The sequence below is a fragment of the Hippocampus comes genome, unplaced genomic scaffold, assembly GCF_001891065.2.
Source record: "Hippocampus comes isolate QL1 unplaced genomic scaffold, H_comes_QL1_v1.1 scaffold315, whole genome shotgun sequence".
Classification (NCBI taxonomy): Eukaryota; Metazoa; Chordata; class Actinopteri; order Syngnathiformes; family Syngnathidae; genus Hippocampus; species Hippocampus comes.
In genome coordinates this window covers 212,358-231,602 of record NW_017805539.1, presented here as the reverse complement: position 1 = coordinate 231,602, position 19,245 = coordinate 212,358, and the positions used below count along the sequence as shown (strand labels likewise).

The 19,245-nt window shown below is 40.4% G+C and overlaps 1 protein-coding gene across 2 annotated transcripts in view; it reads left to right on the top strand.

Moving 5' to 3' along the window:
• efna4 (ephrin A4) overlaps positions 1 to 19,222 on the top strand; it is a 31,423-nt gene extending 12,201 nt beyond the window's left edge. For both annotated transcript variants that reach the window (XM_019878570.1, XM_019878571.1), the window contains exons 2-3: positions 13,635 to 13,933; positions 18,419 to 19,222. In XM_019878570.1, coding sequence (XP_019734129.1) covers positions 13,635 to 13,933; positions 18,419 to 18,693 — 574 coding nt within the window. In that variant the 3' untranslated portion in view covers positions 18,694 to 19,222. The remainder of the gene's footprint in view (positions 1 to 13,634; positions 13,934 to 18,418) is intronic.
• The last annotated feature ends 23 nt before the right edge of the window (positions 19,223 to 19,245 follow it).

The following is a 19,245-nucleotide window of genomic DNA, read 5'->3' as shown; positions in this document are numbered from 1 at the left end:
TAATTATAAATTTGAACAAAATGATTACAACCTAATCACATCCCCATAACACTTTATTGCATTATGGGATGTTACATACTTGATACTGAATACTAACCTTGCCGGCCTTGCCGGCCCAGTGACACACTGTAAAAATGTTGACACAAAAAAAATGTGTGGACAAATCCCATTCGATTTTTTTTTTTTTTTTTTTTTTTTTTTTTTAGAGCTCCGTAGGCTTTTATAAAGCATGAAACTTTAAGATAAGATAAGATAAGATATCTTTTATTTGTCCCACACTGTTTATATTATATATATATATATATATAATATATTTATAATTTAATCATATTTAATTTGAGTCAAGAAGGCACATGGTTTCTCCCAGCTAGTCAGCGCATCAAGGTCATAATCATGACATTTCCTAAAAATGAATTAATGTCGTAAAAGAAAGGGTGTATAATGCCAATTCGGCATTATTCGAAAGAGAAATGGTTGAAATTCCGATCAAAAATGTAAAGAAATTCGGAATTTTTTTTTTAAATGGACATTTTAAAAAATATATATCAATTATTGTAAATATGAAAAAATACATGTAAATGTTTAAAAAAAAACTACAAATAATCAGTCAATTTTTTTTTTTCAATTGTCGTTGCTTTAAATCATCCAACATGTTGCCAACAAACTCTTTGTTCCTGTATCGCATCAACTATACTATCGGTGTGTCATGGGGCCGCGGTGGGCAGCTGTGCGTGACTAGAACAGGACAAAGCTGTGCGCCTCGAGGGGGCCAATCCGAGCGACCTTCCGCACCCGGAATGTGCGGTCCACGATGACGCCTAAGAGTTGTGACGAGAAAGATGGAGACGCAGAAAGAAGCGTGCAACGGCTGCGATGGATGGAGGGCGAAGGGCCGGTTTGGGCTCTTGGGATTCCAGCGCAGTGACCGTGAAAGTGCTTAGATAAACACAGAGACTGAGGAGGAGTGCGGGGGGGGAGTAAAGTGGAAGAGGCAATGGAGAGAAGCGAGAAGGTGAAGGGAACGTCGCTGAAAGGGAAGGACAAAAGTTGCACTGCTGTAATGCAATACAGCATTAATAAATACATTCAGGTTATATTCTAAACATCACAATGCATAACCAGATGCAGACTTGAAGTCATCTGCAATGAAATGACGTCTGCAAGCGTTACTCCTCTATCTGTGACTTTAGTTTCACCACGTTTAAACAGCCTTGCCCCACGGCCAACTTCACCATTTAGTCTATTTCTTTTTGACAATATAGATTTCAGGGCATGTGTAAAAGAACCACGATCCGAACTCTACAACCGAGTTTGATGCAAACGACAAAATAACCACACGCTCTTATTTTTTTTTTCCCCTGATGCAGACGGCTCTCTTGCATAAAAATTACCATTCAAGGACGGCACAAAACTGCTGACCAAGAAACCAACATGAAGTGCAAGAACTAACTCGACTTTTTAATTAATTTATTTTTTGGGGGGAAAAAAATATCAACTCGCTGAAAATTCTGTTGTGTTTGAGGTGACGCCCTGCATATCATTCTCAGTCCGCAAAAGAATATCAGGTCTACTCGCGTCGTAGCGCAGCACCCGGTGCGCTTTGTGAAAGTTGCCTCTTAACTGTTTGTATTTTACTGCACCAAGGTGGACAAACCAGGAGGGGCAGAACAATGTGCATTGAACTGAAGCAAAAAAAAAAAAAAAAAAAATGTGGCAAAAACTGACTGACTTGACTGTCATGAAGTGCAGTATAGTCCTCGTGTAGCTTTGTAGTGCATTTTTATGAAGTTTTTATTGAACAAAAACAAAAGCTGCACCACATTTATGTTGTATCTGCACCAAACAATGACGAGGCTGACTTTTTTTATTCAGTTCAGATGCGAAGCGGTGCTTATCGAGCTAAATACTCACAACTTCATATTCCATATTTTCCCCCACTTTTTTGCAATGCAATAAAATATTTAATGTTTGTTTCCTAGTGCTTTGATTTGGAATAAAATGTACGTTCCTGTATGGAACTAAAAGCTGTTGGTCCATTTATTTATTTTTTTTCCTCCCTTTCAATTGAAAGTCACACTTGGGAATTCCACACTTGTTTTGGTGCAAATAACTCCGACATAATGCAGAGGCAGGAAAATTGTAATAAACAAATGACAGTGATGAGTAAGTTAAAATGTACTGCACTTTGTGGACTATTTTGGAGAGAAAGTCATTCAGTGGAAGTGGAAAGTGTCCAAGCTTTATTTTATTGACTCATGCTCTCTCTCTCTCTCTCTCTCTCTCTCCCCCCCCCCCCCCCCCCCCCCATCTTCTCCTTGCCTGATTCTAAATAATTTAGAGTGGTTGTGCTTCTATTAGGGTACATTTCCTTGACATGTCTGGACTGGCCGCTGCCCGTCCTCTAAATGGGAATCGCTCAACTAAAGTGAAATTTTTCTCATATCGTCCTATATCGATTCCTGACAAGGCCTCAAAAATGGTCGTTCCAGCGCAGTGTGACTGCGCCAATGACAAGTTTCCTTCCCCCTTTGCCGACGGATCTGCTGCCCAGCCGGAGAGCAGTGCCGCTTTTGCATAGACGATGCGGAATTTGAGGAATTTGAGGCAATGTTGCGTGGAAACGTGTTTGAGCAAAGAACTGCCGTTTCGCCCCTCGTCTTGTGCTCCTTCATGGGGATCGAGCCACACTTACTCAACATTGATTCCCTCGTGTCGCGTTGGTGTTTAATGACTTTGTACATTTATTTTACATTTGATCAATTCGTTCCTCTTTTTTAATTTACTTTTGACATGAGTTGTATTCTTGCATTCGCTGTGCAAATTATTATTTTTTTTCTTTACCAAAATAGTTTGGAGCCTGTCTATGTCTCGACTCGCCGGTTTGTCACCACAAAAAGGGGACGGGAGGGGAAGGATGTGTTGCTTTTTATGTTTCCTGCTTTAGCCTTCAAACACTGAAGATAAAAACAAAAATACGGTGCGAGAATATGAGTGTCTGTTATCTGACATGTGACCTACTCAGGGCTATTCTCAAAGACGAGTGAGATTTATCGTCCTTTTGCCATCTTTGCATTGGCCACAGTCTTTTCACTCTCAAGTGCTGTGTGTCTGTGTTTAGTGATGTGCTAAAAAGTCGAACGAATCGAGTCATTCTTTGGACTTGGCCGCTTTAGGAACATAAAACATGTTTTTTGTTGCCCTTTTAAAATCATCCATCATGAACTCAAGGCATATTGGCTACGCATTACTCCTTTCTGTGACTTGGGTTTCCTGCCTTGGAACAAATTAAGGCATTTACATGGAAAACGCATCTCTACTTGGAAAATTTTCGAGTGAAGAAATTTCTTCCAGAACCAATTCATTTCCTAAGTAGAGGTACCACTGTATCGGGCGCACCGCGTTCTAATGAGCATCGAATAGAAGCTACAATTGTTGCTGCTATTGCGTTATCCATCCACTAGATAGAACTATGCTAAAGAGAATACCATACAATACAGCTTTATATAACGCTTTCGCAACTGCTGCAGCTGTAATGAAGAGCTTCAAAGAACATGTCCAAGAAATCAGAATATTGATCCATATGAAAGGCGCACTCTCCAATTTTGAAAAAATGTCATGAATTTAGGAGCGCCTTTATCGTGCAGAAAATACGGTATTTGTGTTTTGTGTGTGCATCTACTCTTTTAAAAGATTATCACTGGGTCATTAGTTACAGTAAAAATAAAAAAAAAAAAGATAAATTCATGCAAGTTGTAATGTCGATGACGGAACAAAAAAGGCTTCAAATCGGTACTCCACGAAAATTGGTTTTATTATTCACAGTCAATTCTGTTTGCACTAACATGATAGTTAGCAATGCTTAATTCTTATCTGGATGATGTTTTATAGTTTTCCAACTGGGAACTCCGAGGGATGAACATTGAATTAAATTCAGAATCAGTGAATTGCTATTTTTTTTTTTTTAATTGTGCATGATTCAGATCGTGGTTTTACATTCGATTGCAAAATAGTTGAGTGAATCACCAGGATGTGCTGATTGCAGCTATTTAGTGCAAGCCAATTTGGGCTCAATTGCTTCAAGAATAGATGAATGGGTTCTACGCAACTAAAAGCATTTTGAGCAACTGAATTAAGTATGCCCGATTTTGGACTGATTGGAGTTGTGACCACCCAAGTCAAAATGGATGTCGCAAACCTGACTAGAAGAAGCAGAACCGCGTATTTTGTAGTAGATTCTGATCGTTCACTGTATTTTATTTTCTTTTTTTCTGCTTAAATCAGCTCACCATATGACAGTTGGGTTTTTACGTATGTTTCTTGTCATTGACTGAACCAAAGAGATTTAAGGCTGGTGTTTACACTCGGTTCAATTTGTCTCGACTTGTCTGTGACAGCATCATGTGCAAGCATGAAACATTGGTGGCAAAGGTACATGTACTTATTACTTTGAGCTTTGGGCATTCTAACGGTGGTTTGTGAGAAGGCAAAGAAAAAGATAGAGAACGAGTAAAGTGTATGGGCGGGGCTTGGTTGTTGTCCTGGTAACGGCAAAACTGACCTTATTTAACCCCCACGACTTCTGCCAAATTCTTGCCTGTGCACGTCTCCAATATTTTCCGCTTTCTCTCAAACTTTGTCTTGTTTGTTTGTTTGTTTGTTGCTTGGATTGGAAGTGAAATGAAGCAGAAGTTATTGCTGGCGGAGGTCACGCGGGCAGCACGTCTCCCAATGCCATGGTCAAACTGTGAAAATAGAAACAATTGAAAGACTGCCAGCCTTGTCTTGAGACCATTTACATCAGAGTGGGTAAAATCGTCTTTGGGGAGGGAAAAAAAAGGGCCTGAAAAACTGAGATTATAGGCTTGACCACACACACACACACACACACACACACACACACATATGCACATCGTGAAAAGTGTTTCTTGTGGTTGGTGGACACCTGTAGCCGTATCAAAACGCTCCTGATGGGCTGGTTTTGATACTGATGGCAAGCCGGAATATGATATTTTCCTCACTATTGATATGCTGCTGAGTCGCAGAGAATGGACAACAGGCAGAAAATAAGATCTTCTTTTGGATTTGAAATCGCAGCAGCGAGTGCGTGGCAACCGTACTCGTACGACAAAGACATTTGACAAATGACATTCTGGTTTATATTTGGAGTAGAAAGTCGCCCATGAGCCACGATTCTCAAGATGATTTCGGTATCAAAATTAGGCCTGAGCAATTTCATCCGTTTTTATAATTTGTCTTTTTATTTAAAAAAATATATATATATATATATTATATATATATATATTAGTTTTAAAACAAAAATTTGAAGTTCAAAAAAAAAAATTCAAATTCAAAAAAATTCAAATATATTAAGGGGACAACCCCTTGTCAAAAAGTTGGAAAATATGATCAAATCTGAAATCTCCCAGTGTCCCACAAGGTTCCAATTTTTAAGTTATGCTACCTAGTCAATAAATACAGGTATATATGGTTTATCAAGGGGGGCACACAAAATCTAACAGATGAGCCAGGTAAAAATAAATTATTGGAATGTTAATATAAGATTGGAAATGATTCCATAAAATTTTTAATATTACAATTGTATGTTGATGTATTGCACATATTAAGAGACCCAAATATATCCAATTTAATTCATTAATTAAAAGAAAAAAATTAAATGCTCTGTTTCCCTGATGGAAGATTGAACTAGGCCAAAAGTGGCCATACTTTGCCCCCGTGCTTGAATATTCTTTCCTTGGGTATAGTTGCAGCTTTGTGAACTGTGGCCTTCAACTTGGAGTTGCGCGCGTTGCACTTTTCCAGTCGGATGACTGGCATTTCCAACGTTTTGGTTTCCAGGAATGCGGTATAAATGCACTTCCTGCCAAACTTGGTGGAAGCGCGCACAGTCATGTTGGGATTTAAATAAATAAATAAATAAATAAAATCAGGAAACGGTTTGTTCTTTCCTGCGCGTCGTGATTGTGTGATTGCCTCGCTGGGTAAAGCTAAGAATCTTATGAAGGCATATGTGTGTGTTTGGAGGGAGGAAGGGGGGTGTAGCAAGAGATTTTCCGTAGGCGGTTGGACGGCAGGGGGTCCCCAGATGGTCCGGGGTGGGGGTGGGTGAGTTCCTTGTTTGTGCGGGTCGAGAGGCGTAAGCACCAGGTTAGACACAACACTGGTGTTTGGGCTCGGCGAAGGCTCAGTGTCTGTGGGAGGGGGTGCGCAGCTGATAAGAAGGGAAGGAGGTGAGGCGGGGTTGACCTGATTCTACTCCCATTTACATGTCAATTGTACAGAAACACTGCAAAGGAAAAAGAGCGGCAGACTTCTCGGACTCGGCAACAGTTATTCTGATGAAGGAAATCCTGTTGAGTATACTGTAGGGTCATTGAGTCTGCATAGAAGACAGGATGGGAATCTTTTTCGACTTTCCCCGCATTGAATCTTTTTTGTTTTTTTTCCCATCTGACAACCAACAAGAGTCCCATGTAGTGCACTAAAATTAGTTTAAAACTGACATTTTTGGGGTTGCCTGAACAACCCAACCCAAATCGCTTTGACATTATGGCAAAGGCCAGCATTTTTTTTTTTTTTTTTTTTTTTTTGTGGCTATAACATTTCCGCCTAGCTTGGGGGAGTGTGCGTTGTTTTTGGTGTGTGTCACTGCGTTTAAAAAAAAAAAAAAAAAAAGTGGTTTGATGCTGAGCTGTTCCTGTGATTTCCTCAAAGCACCCTTCTTGTAAGCGCAGTAGGGTTGAAATAGTAGCCCGCTTGCAAGTGCACCACCTGCTTAATCCCTTCGCCTTTATTTGTTTTGAGCCTCCTGCTGATGAACGGGAAGGACTCGCTTCAGTTTCAGGGTTACATTTCCGAAAATGATCTGATTATTAGCTTTGACGTGTGACCTTGACGTGTTCCCAAATCTCTCGAGAGAATTCCTGAGTTAATTGACTCTTAATTTGATTCCCCCCCACCCAAAAAAAAACATTTGCTGTCTCTGCTCATGTTCTAATTTGAAGAATTTATTCAGATTAGATTTGAGTTGAAGTTGTCTGTTGTTCAAAATTCCCAAGGTCATTTCACATCTCACTCATGAAGGATTTAGATGTTGAAGAATTGGTAACAGGAGGGAGCCGTTCAAATACGACCTAAGATGATTAGGACAAGGGATGAGTGATAACCATAATCTATTTGATCGCTTAGGATTCTGTTGATTTATTGTTGATTAAGCGCTTGATAGCGCAATTTAGTCAAAATGATTCTGTCTCAGTTGTTTTTTAGGGGGCTTGGGGGGGGGGGGTTGTGGATGCTCCACAAAATTAGTAATGAAGCCATTGCTTTGCAAATCTGCTCCGTAAAGGGAAAAACAATTCTGGGCCTTGAAATAAACAATACTGTCAAAATGCTACTTGCTGGTGGGGAAACACAAGCTAAATAACGATGCATTCCTCTAATTACAGTACAATTTTACAATATCACATCATTATAATACTGTATTGTAAAATAACAACAATACAGTATCATCGCAATATCAATGTCACAATACAGTAATTTTTTCCCATTATGTGTTGCATGAAGCAGAAAAGTTGTCATTATTTTAAATAGCCTTTGTTTTATGTTTAGTTTGACAGTGAATTTCAACTGGGAGTGGCATGAAACACCTTGAAGCCTCTTTCCTCTCCCTCCCCTTTTGTTAAATTGTTTATTTTCTGCAAAAATTGCTGCTTCTTGCAAAGTGTCTTGAGTTCACGGAATTTTTTACTCGGGTCACTCGTATCTCTATGGCACCAGTGTACTCGTGCTGCGCCTTTGTCCTTATCTGACGTCCTAATATAGTAACTCTCGTCCGCCGCAGCATACTCCGGTTAAGTGATGCCTCAGCCAAGGCGCAGCAGTGACCACAGCGGCTGAGTTAACAGTAGAGTTAGTCAGTCTCTCCCCCTTCTGCTGTGCTTGACCACGACGCAACTGTCGGCGCCACTGAGTCTTCCGCGCCTCCCACCATCCCCGCACAAACTTTAACTTTAGCACGTATGCACGAAAAAGCATTCTCTTGCCCCCGGGGATTTTGCAGTTTCTCACTGTAGATTTTTTTTTTTTTTTAGCCCACGAGTTGATGGCGGTCGGCTGGTGTTCAGTGTGCATGATAGGGATGATGCGTTTTGACTATCTGTTCTGTATTCCTGACAGCATGTTGTGGGATTGTTGCTCCTTTAATTATTCTCTCATATTAAACGATCAAAGGTCCCCGCCACGGTGGAACCTCTGCACATCATTAGAATGGTACACGCACACTCCGCATTACCACCGCTGTGTGTACGCACAGTAACACTGACACACATTCAGGGCTTACCTATGATGCTCCAGTTGGTCTTTTGCTAAAAACCAAGCACAGGGAAGCTTTGTTATTTGCGGTGGGGGATTGGGACCAAGCCCTCAATTTTCACACCGGATGGACAAGGAAGAGTCTTCAATGAATGTGAAATGCATGTTTTGGGAATTCTGGAGGAGAAAATCAAAATGATCCAGGGGCACATACCAGCGAACTCCATACAGCAAGGCTCCAAACGAGATAAGAGTCAGAAAACTCAGAACGGTGAGGCAAATATTCAAACCACGAGAGCAGTGATTCCCCAAAACTGGTCAAAGATACCTTATTTGTAGTAAATGGATACATTTTGTGAAAATGAAATTAAAAAAGCGAAAATGAATAGCACACATTATGATTTACCACAGCTCGCTATTGTCTACTTTAATTTTATTTTAATGAAAAGGATTTATTTGCTACAAATAATTATGGCCCGACGATCTGGATTTTGGCAGTCAATCGGCCGATTTAATTAAAAAAATGTACGGAACATGAAATTAAAAAAAAAATCCCCTGAATGCATTTCAGTGGCCCTCAGTTATATGCAGATTTTCACTATTCGCGAGCTGACCTTTTCAATTCCCAGAATGCAATGCGTTTCATTCATGAATTTGGGATCTCAATCCTTGTCATAGGTGTGTTTGTGTTACCTGAGGTTTGTGTGTCAATTTTAACACATGTTGTTTTTATTGCACAATTGTGTTTGTTTGTTTTTTAATCAACCGTGACCTTAGGTCAAATTAAATTTGAAAGGCCATAATCGGATGATTTAATCAGAAGGTCGATTAATCGCTCGGGCCCTACAAATAATCCGTCTTTGCTCATCTATGTCAGTGATGAAGAGTGGCAGGCAGGATGATTAAAAGCTCTTCCACTAGATGGCGCAATGGGCAATTAACCTTTCTATATGTTTTATAATTAACTGAACAGGCTTAGATTTCGTTCTGAATGAGCTTGTAAGTGAGACCAGCAAGATCAGCATTATTTCAGTAAGATCTATATATAATATATATTTGATTTTGGGGGGAGGGGGGGTTTGTTTGGTGTTGTGATATATTTAGAATCTGGAATATGTCCCTTGGCTCATTACAAATTGTGAAATACTGCACTAGACCACCAAACCGCCAGAGCAAAAAATGTATTTAAAAGGAAAAAAGAAAAACAAACTCATAAAACCGGGAAATTATGGGACTCTGTTCTGAGGTGGTCAATCATCTTATCCAAAGTCTGGTTTGAAAATTTCACTTTTGAGTTATAATTGCATTTGGACATAAAAAAAAAAAAAAAAATGCCAGGGGCATACTCAAGATGACGCACCGTCACCAAACCGCACCACCCATAATGTGGCTGCGCTGTCACCACTCTGCTGCACGCTGGCTGCCTGGCAGGCAGGAGCCGAGTGTAATTGGGGTGATCGTGAACCAACCAGGCCTTGGCGAGGACTTGGTGTGTGTGTGTGGGGGAGGGGGGGTGTTTAGGGGGAAGATGGCTGACAGGTTGACAACGGTAGAACATGTTGTCGCTGTAATTGCTGGCATGCATATGGTGCATGATGCTATTTCGTGGTATGCAAAAGAATCGCTGCCTCAGCACAGTTCAGTTGTATTTCACTTTTAGCATCATATAATTGCATTTAATCTTTTAAGAACCATTCATCCTAGTACATTTTTTATGAATTTCTGATTTTTATCCAGGATTCAAAAATCACTTTCTCTTTTTTTTGGGGGGGGGGGGGGTGAACCTTTTGACGAGCCCTGGGATAGAGAGGATGCATTCTCGGAAGACACGCATGAGAGATGAGCGTGCCGTTAGCAAAGCAGGGAAGCTCTGTTTGCCTTCCTTTTTACTCAAGTCCTTGGTCATCCACATCCTCCTCCTCCTTCCATTCCGCACGTTCGTTCTCCCTGGCTGACTTTCCCCTCTCTCCTCCGCTCTGTCACCCCTCTAAAAAGGCTCCCACTGACAGACCTGACCCTTCGTGAGCCACATCCGGACCCTCTCTGTATTTTTTTTTGTTTGTTTGTTTTTGGTTTTTTTTTTCCTCTCCCACCCTTGTTCTCCATTCAAATAGAACTCTAATTAAAGTCTTCCACTTGGTTGTTCTGTCTGATAGTCTGCACTTGTTGACTCTCTGGGGTCACTAATTAAAACGGTTAACTTTTCTTTTTTTTCTTTTTTTTACCTGTTGGTTCGTTCTCATTTCCTAATTAGAGGTAGTTGCTTTTATGTTGACTGTTTTGCATGTGGTGAGCATGTCTATCTCAAAAGTCCAGCCTCTACGTTGCCCAGAGGTGTGAATGTGAAGTTGAATAGTCGTCTTTCTCTGTCAGCGCTAAGATTGACATGTGAATAAGTCCACGGTCAATCCAGATTTCATTGATCCACAAACAGTATAGAGAATGGATGGATGGGTGTTTTAAATGCTCGGCATTGCTGGCAACCGCATGCAAATCCATTGATTGACTGGCATCTCTTTATACAAGAGGGCACAATTTATTCAAGATACCGCGTTGGGGAAACTTCGCCGGACAGCCCGCCACAGCAACATAAAGTATGTCCATATGGCTTTTATCCGTAGGGTAAACAGTATGTCAGGCTAGTGAATTGGTATCACTGCTGTATTTTCGGCACATTTTTACAAGTAGGAGCACAGATGCACAGTGTCGACATGAATGACTCCATCGGTACAAGACCATTGCACCAATGTGAAGGATGAGGTTCTGTGCTTAAAACTTAGGGACAGGAAATGTGGTGAATGGTGTTGCTGTGAGCGAAGAAACTAAACTGCATTTGCAGGAGATACGATTGTGGTTGGGTTGAGGCAATACCCAGTGGTCCCAAAAAAAAAAAAAAACACTTGCTCCAGGAGGTACCAAAGGCGCAGGAATAAACAAGCATTGACTCAGTCAGTGAAATTTCACTCTATTCAGTTAAAATGTTAGCTTCCTTAACTTCCATGCGACTGAAAAAAATGTATATATTTTTTGTAACCAGGGAGACGCATCACAAAGGAACATACAGTTCATAGGCATGCGCACACTGTGGAACCTCACTCCATTCGGTGAGCACAGGTAACGGCACCAGTGTCGGTCTTGGTGCGTCCCTACTCTCTTATGTGGCTACCTCGTGACTGATAGAAAAAAATAATGAGCAGTTTTGTAGATCAGCCGGAATTTAATCATTTTAAGTGAATGGAGCGACGTCCCACAGGTTGTGTCAACACCTACTGTTTGCTTTTTCACTTCAACAAGAATCCTACCTCTTGCAACACTTTAAACTGCCTTTTTTTTTTTTTTTTTATCAAGTCAGAGCCCCACCATTTCCCACAATTGCTGTTTTGAAGTGTCAGTCACATTGCCTCATCCCTCTCAGTGACTCTCACCATAACGTTTTCCATTTCTTGTCTTTTCCCGTTTCTCCTTTTCACACTCGTCCTTTTTTATTCCTCAACCAACTTTCTTCAGCCTTGCCTCAGTCATGGCCCATATTCGATTATACACCGGTAACTCTTTAATAGACTGTAGCTTACAGGAAGGCAGGAATCGGAAATCTACATTATGCACCTCTTCTGTTGTAATCATGCCGTCTTGTCCACGGGTTGTTATTGTGCCGAAAGCCAGTCAACCTCGACGGAGGCTGTGCTCGTACATGCCAATCATTTCTGCATGTACACTCTCGTCTGTGCTTATTTGCACTTTACAGATCGAATCAAGCAATCCAGGCAGTTTTTTTTTTTTTTTTTTAACTTGAACTCCTCTCAGTGGTCATGATTAGCATTGATGTGTGTTTTAGCGTCACTTTCCTGACACTTTGGTAACTCTAAAATATTGCCTTTCCAACAGACCAAAAAAGAAATCCATTCCTGAGCCGGAGGTACCAACATTCCACGAAGCATTTAGGAATCCCTGAATACCCTTTATCTGCTTAATTGCTTTCTCTTTCCATTCAGTCTCCTATTACCCTGTATAAGTGTCTAAGCAAAGCCTCAGTCCATTGTGGCAATTCTTAACCGACCTTTTGCAGACTTGAGGGATCATTCCTTCATGCCAAGGCCCCCCCAAAAAAATCCCTATTGATTTTAAATGATATGCGTCACAAAAGCGAGGAGAGAGCCCTGGCTGCGATTCAAATTGATACACATTGCTTTCTAGCGCTTGGCCGCTCACAATTTCCAACTTGTCTCCCATCAGACTTATAGGGGTAATGGATCTGTGCCAAAGCAGGAGCCCTATTGATTTTAAATTGCATCGAGCCCGATCCATAAGATTTGGAGGATAACATTCAGATGGTTACACGTTCTGCCGGGCACACATGATCTTGAAAAGTAAGGCATTAACTGTGTTGTCAAAACAAGAACCCTGCTGATTTCAAATGGCACGTGATAATAGATTGAATCATAGACACACACACATTAAGTGGGGTTTTGGTATCTGAGGCAGGCCTCAACTGCTGGGCGCGAGGGCACTTGAGGAAAAGCTTAACATCTTCTGAAAATAAAACATTGCCTTGCTAAAGTTACCTTAGTTAAATACATATATATTTAACTAAGGTAACTTTAGCTAGGCAAATAAATATATAGATTTGTTTTAGGTCCTATGAGACACATTGTACTAAAAGCACAGCAGCATGAGAAAAATGAAGAACCTCATTTTAATTTCTAAGCTAACTTTTGCCAGGCCCAATAACATTTTCGGTCCTATGAGGCTCATTGTACAAAAAGTATTTTTAACACTAAAATACTTCAACTGGGCATTTGAATATTTTGTAGATATTGTGTGAAACGACTTAATGTTTAGCAATTAGCTTTAGCATTAGCATGAAAAATGGTGGATTTGAAATTAAGAAATCCAGGATGCCTCGGATACTGGATGACAAAATTTCCTTGATTGACTTGGGGAGGGCGGATGGGGGGATGTATTGGTTTCTTTATGTATTTGTTTTAAAGGGGCAGACGAATGTCTTTTTTTTGTTTTGTTTAGTACAACTACTTAACGTGTAGCTGATTTCATGTTCCCCTAATTTACAGAACATACTAATTGAGACTGAATCAGCGGGGCAGTTACCTAGCTAGCTAGCTCGCTACCTACCTAGCTATTGTGACCAACTCTCCCATAGCAAATCGCACCAAGTACTTCTTGCTATTTTGCTTCAGTTGTTCTTAAACTTGATTTAAATGGATCCACATAATGTTCAACCTTTTAATAATTATGGCCATTTGGCCTCGAGTTATAAATAATCCTGTTTTTGTCATTCTTTCTTCCAGGTTAACAGCAGGCGAACTGTCCATCCAGGTGAATCTGAACGACTATTTGGACTTCTACTGTCCTTACTACCCCAGCAAGCAGATGCTGGGCCCCAGGCAGCCGGAGACACTGGCCCTCTACTTGACAGAAGAGGCCGCCTTCCAAGGCTGCGTGGAGACGACAGCAGCCATCAAGCGGTGGGAATGCAACACCCCCTTTGCTCCGTTCGGCTCGGTGCGCTTCTCAGAGAAGATCCAAAGATTCACCCCTTTCTCACTGGGATTTGAGTTTCTGCCAGGGCGGCACTACTATTATAGCTGTAAGTATGAGGCGTGTGTATGACTGTGCGTGGGCACTGATCCAAGGAACATGAAGGCATGCCATTGTTTAGAATCACTTTGAGTCCTGATGATCTATTCAAGAAAATATGCTGTGCTTGAATAACCTGGAATGCTTTTTACAGCCTATTAACTGACTCGGTTCTAAATATATATTTTTTTACTTGAGGAAAAAACTATGTTCTAATTCTTTTACATTTTATTTCGTATTCAAATTATATTACATGGCTATTGTGTGAGCTAATAACATCAATCATAGACAGCCCAACTTAGATTTTTTTTTCTTTTCAAATACGAATCGTCACTTGGCTTTTTTGTTTGTTTTTGATCTTGATACAAACAATAATTTGAGTTATGTGCTTTCTGCAATCTGGTTACTACCATTTCCAGTATAAGTTTACTGTAAACCGAAACATCAACCAGAGGTTTACACATTGTGTGTTTAACCAAACCACCTAACACTGCCGTACAAAAGTATGCTAGCTAAATACTAACCCACAATGAATAACACCATAGAGGGCCTAACGAAACTCGTATTGATTCTGCTGTAGTTATAACCCTTTTGAACACAAATGGTGCAGCACCACATGTAGACAGACGATAGAAGAATGCTCACAGGAATCTATTCTTTATCCTTTGAAACCCTTAAACAGTGAATATTTGGGTCAGGTTACCCTACAAAAAATTGCCAACGCTGAAGAGCTGCAACAAGCTTCCCTCATAAAACCCACTGTACAAGGAATGTTTTGAGTAACAAACAAAACGTATATTCTTAACTGTCAGACAAGAGTAAAAATTGCTTAAGTGCTGAAAAATATAAATGACAAAAATTCTCAAACTTAACTTTGAAGCTACACTGAGACAAAATCAAGCTCACTTGCGGTGTACATTCTTCTCACTGTATTCCATCCAGCTGTGCTTCCTCGACATGCCTCAGCAGAAAAGAATGGCAGATAGAGGACATCTTGTCGTCGGTAAAACCTTTTTTTTTTTCTTTTTTAGGTTCCTTTCCCTTTTTAAGACGACTTGTCAGTTTGAGCAAGAGAAGTGGGTGGACATGAGACAAGGCAGGGAATGAAAGGAGTGAAGAGAATACATGGTGTGCATCAGTGACACGCTGTAACACACAGTGAAAGACAGAGAGGCCGCAAAGTGAGGAACAATTTGAAGATCAATACAGGCAGACTGAAGGAGAGAAGAGTGGGCGCTGTACAACTTGGAAGTTCTAAAGCCCCAAACGTTGAAGTTGGACCAACATTTTGGTGTGATGGTTTGAGCAGGTTTCTATTTCATAGTTTTTCTTTTTGTGACCATTCCTTTTGGTTTGATAGGACTTGCAGCTGGAGTCAGATATTTACTAGCGTTATGTGTCAAATGATTTTCATTTGGATGCCCTACCCTGATCCACGATAAAAGTTTGATTGCCTGTCAATTATTTAAAATGGAACTGTACCCAAAACTATGATCCCACAACACATGGATATAATTTTAAATTCATCTTGCATCAAAATATATATAGCTTAGATTAGATTTAGATTTAGATTTATTAATTTTGCTTTTCTAAATGCACTGAATGCACACTTCGTTGTGACATGCAAGAATGCTAATTACTACTTTTCTATGAGCCATTTTTTAAAAAGTGATGCGTAGATACTAGACAGAGAAAGATTATGTGCGCCGATATTCGGCATTTTGCATCAGCCATTTTTTTGTTTTAATCAGGTCAGAATTTATTTTAAAATTGTAGCTAAATTTATAAGAACATCTCTGCACCTTTTTGTTTTTGTTTGAAAGTAGGACAAGGATAAGTGAAAGTTTCAAAATTTTCAGACTTTTACGTTTAAGACTTTTTAAGACCTGCTGATGACCATGGGAGCTCCCTCAACTTGTTTGAGAGAGCAGGGGTGTGTCAAAATCATTTTGTCATGGGCCACGTTACAGTTACGCTTTCTCTCAGTGGGCCGTAAAAACTGTGAAAACATAAACGTTAATCACCTCTTCGTATTATTACATATAAAGTACATAAGTAATTGATGGGTAACTATTGTTCATGTTAAGAGAAAAGAGAAAATTCTTTTAATATCTCAACATTGTTGTTGATTAAATTTGACGATTTGAAATTTTGGTTGAGATTTTACAAAGCATCATGAAAGTTGACATGCTTGATTTGCTTTCGCAGGCCACATAGATTGATGTGGTGGACCAGATCTGGCCCCCGGACCTTGTGTTTGAGACCTGCTAGTTAGAGGTTTTGCCATGTTTGTTTTTGCTCCGTTGCGTGGCTATTACAATGGTCAAGCTAACAAACGACAAAGGTTGTAGTGCTTGAAAGTTTGATCATAAACAGTTTTTCTTCCAATATCAAATCATTTGAAAGCTGTTTATTAAGTCATGTTGAAGGATTATTTCGTAAACTTGCACCAATGCCACTAGTGAACCGGACCTTTCTCTGCATCATTGTGAAGTTTACAACCTTGCTTTCTCCGGCGTCGACCCCAAAAAGGAGCCTCCTTGCTGTTGGCTGTCAAGCCACTTGGCTAATGATAGCTATTCCTCTGCTAACATGGTGCCTTAAAAGGAGCAGAAAAATATGCTAATAAGCCTGTTTTTCAACAAATACTTTGACATAAAAAAAATTGCGAGGAGTTGAATGCTAAGTTGCAAATCGGTGGGGGTTTACTGTATCGAGTAAAGATGGAGACGACTCCGTTAGCGGCCGGATGCTTGTCACTTGTGATCAAAAAGTAGTGTTATTGAAACATTTTCCATGAAATTAGTGGTTGATTTCATGTAGCACTTGTGTGACAGTTAATGTGTACCATTTGGAAAACTGTACCATAGTGGGAGAGGAAACAAAAGCAAGCATCTTTCCATAAATTACTCGTGTAGTAGACCTGACAATGGAGCTTTGTTGGACTATAAAAGCGCAGCTCCGCATTCATGTATATTATGTAAACACATACACAATCCGTGGGCCATTGTGCTTGTTGGGCCACTTCAGAGAAAAGCAACAATGGAAAGTAGCCTCCCCCCCCCCAAAACCCACCACCTCTCCGCCGGATTGGACCACTTTGGGCTCTGAGTGTTTGTGTTTGGCCAACATGAGTGATAAAGTTGGTCCAAATATGCGTCTCTTGTGTTTAGTGTGCACCACTGGACAGACTATAAAGGCATTAGACAACAATGGTGTTACATACACTAATTCCATTAGTGGCTTCAGTCTGAAACCGGCTCAGCTCGTCTGCTCCCACACACAGGCCGCCAACTCTGGCTCATCACACGGCGCTTCTTCCGATGGTATAGCCGTGTCATCTTAAAATAAAAATAAGTGAGGAGTTCAACTTAAAATCGCACGGCGGAAATTGAAAATAGCATCTTGAGTTACTGTGGCAACCTTCTTTCACCTGACGAGCCAAGCCTGGACCTGTTTTCCTGATTCATCCGTCCCGTGAACTCTGACTAAAACTGATTGTATGAAATCCAAAGTGATATTTTCCATTGGAAATCATGTAAATGCAATTAATCCATTTCAGAAACCCACAAACTATGAACAAAAATACCTCACATTCAGAGTAACTATAGCTTAACAAAACGGTGTAAAATGAATATCTATGACTCATGAAGTGGATAAATGAACATTTAACATCACTTTTACCATTATTGGAGACTGAATAATAAGACCTTAAAGTTAAAACTTTTACAAATACTTCTTTGCTATAGTAGCTGGTCCAGCCAGGATGCCGTGCGTCGTTAATTCTCACTTTTTCCACACATTTTATCCCATGAATTATAATGACATGATAGATGTCCTTAATGTCATTCAGTTCTATGAAGTGAAGTTACTTATAAATTAACACTCACTTATTACCCACTGCATTGGGTACATCTTGTGAAATTAATCCCTCTGACAGTGTTATTCTGTGGTGAACATTATTATCTTTGTAAAGGGAGAAAATTGGATCAATCTCTTGTATCGCCTACCGTAGTGTTTGCCGTTGAGAAAAGAGAATGCGCTCGCTCTATGATTATATGCCATACCCTGTCATTTAATATGATACCGATACAGAAATAGACGGTTGCTCGCACAGACTGCTCCGCTTGCCTATTGCGTTTGTAAATTATTCAGTTTGCACGCGTGTTTGTGTCGTACGAGGGATGCCGAATATATATTTTTTCTTCTTTTACGCTTCACTTGTAAAGATGAACGTGAGCGCTTGGGGGTGGGGTGGGGGGGAATCACTCATGTGATGGATTTCAAAAGATTTGCATTTATCTGTAAAATCATCATGGCTAACTAAAGAACGCGTGATTTAGTGACATAAATAAAGTGCAGCTGACTGGTGGTCCCGATCCAAAAATTAGGATCGTCCTCATACTCTCTCGTGTGATGCGTTCAAGGCCGGCGGGGAATTTTCATTAGCACCTTGCACTGAAGTCCTTCTCTGTCCTTCCTTGTTGTGGCTCAGCTCTGCGTGCAGACGAAGGCCCACCGCTGCCGTGTATGAAGCTGCGCGTCACCGTGTGCTGCGAGACCGGTGAGTGCGCGCCTCTTTTCATCAGCTCCCCGTCTTCCATCGTCATTTCGCTCCCTGTGAACCGCCTCTCCCTCCTCCCCTCCTTTACCGCCACCTCGGCCTTTCATATTTCTACTATCAGGGCTCTTTTTCATGCAACTGTTGCCCTCATTTCCCCATTACCACTTCGACTGTTTCATTTCCTCATGCCCTTTTTCATCATTTAAATTCAGGGATCCCTCGACTGAGAAGTGATGCGACTTGAGAGTTTTCGGCTGATTGCCTTTGACCTGCAAGCAAAAATGTCAGGCTGCCTATTGCCATTCCGAATTAAAGTTTAAACATCACAAAGATAATTACGTTGTGTATTTCACCAAACCATATCTTAGGAGAGTTCAGTTGCTTCACACTAACACTTTAACATCCTACATTAAAAAACAATTTCATACTGTAGCTTTGCCTTTAGGAAAGTCCAGTTACCTTAAGGCAAACAAACAACACAAAACACCATAGATATGCCAACAAAACTTGCAAATGAGTTGCAGCCTTAATAACCCTTTAAGCAATTGAGTCAAACACAAATGGTGCAGCAACACAAGGTAGACAGTATAACAATAATCACTGGCATAAATGTATCCTCTGCGTTTAATATTACTGCATCTTACTGAGGCACTTGTGAAACTCGTTGATTGTCATTATCAGTATTAAAAAACTGCACAGCAGAAGGAGCCCAGTGCCAATGGGCATTAATTCATGATACATTCTATTTCATTGTGTTA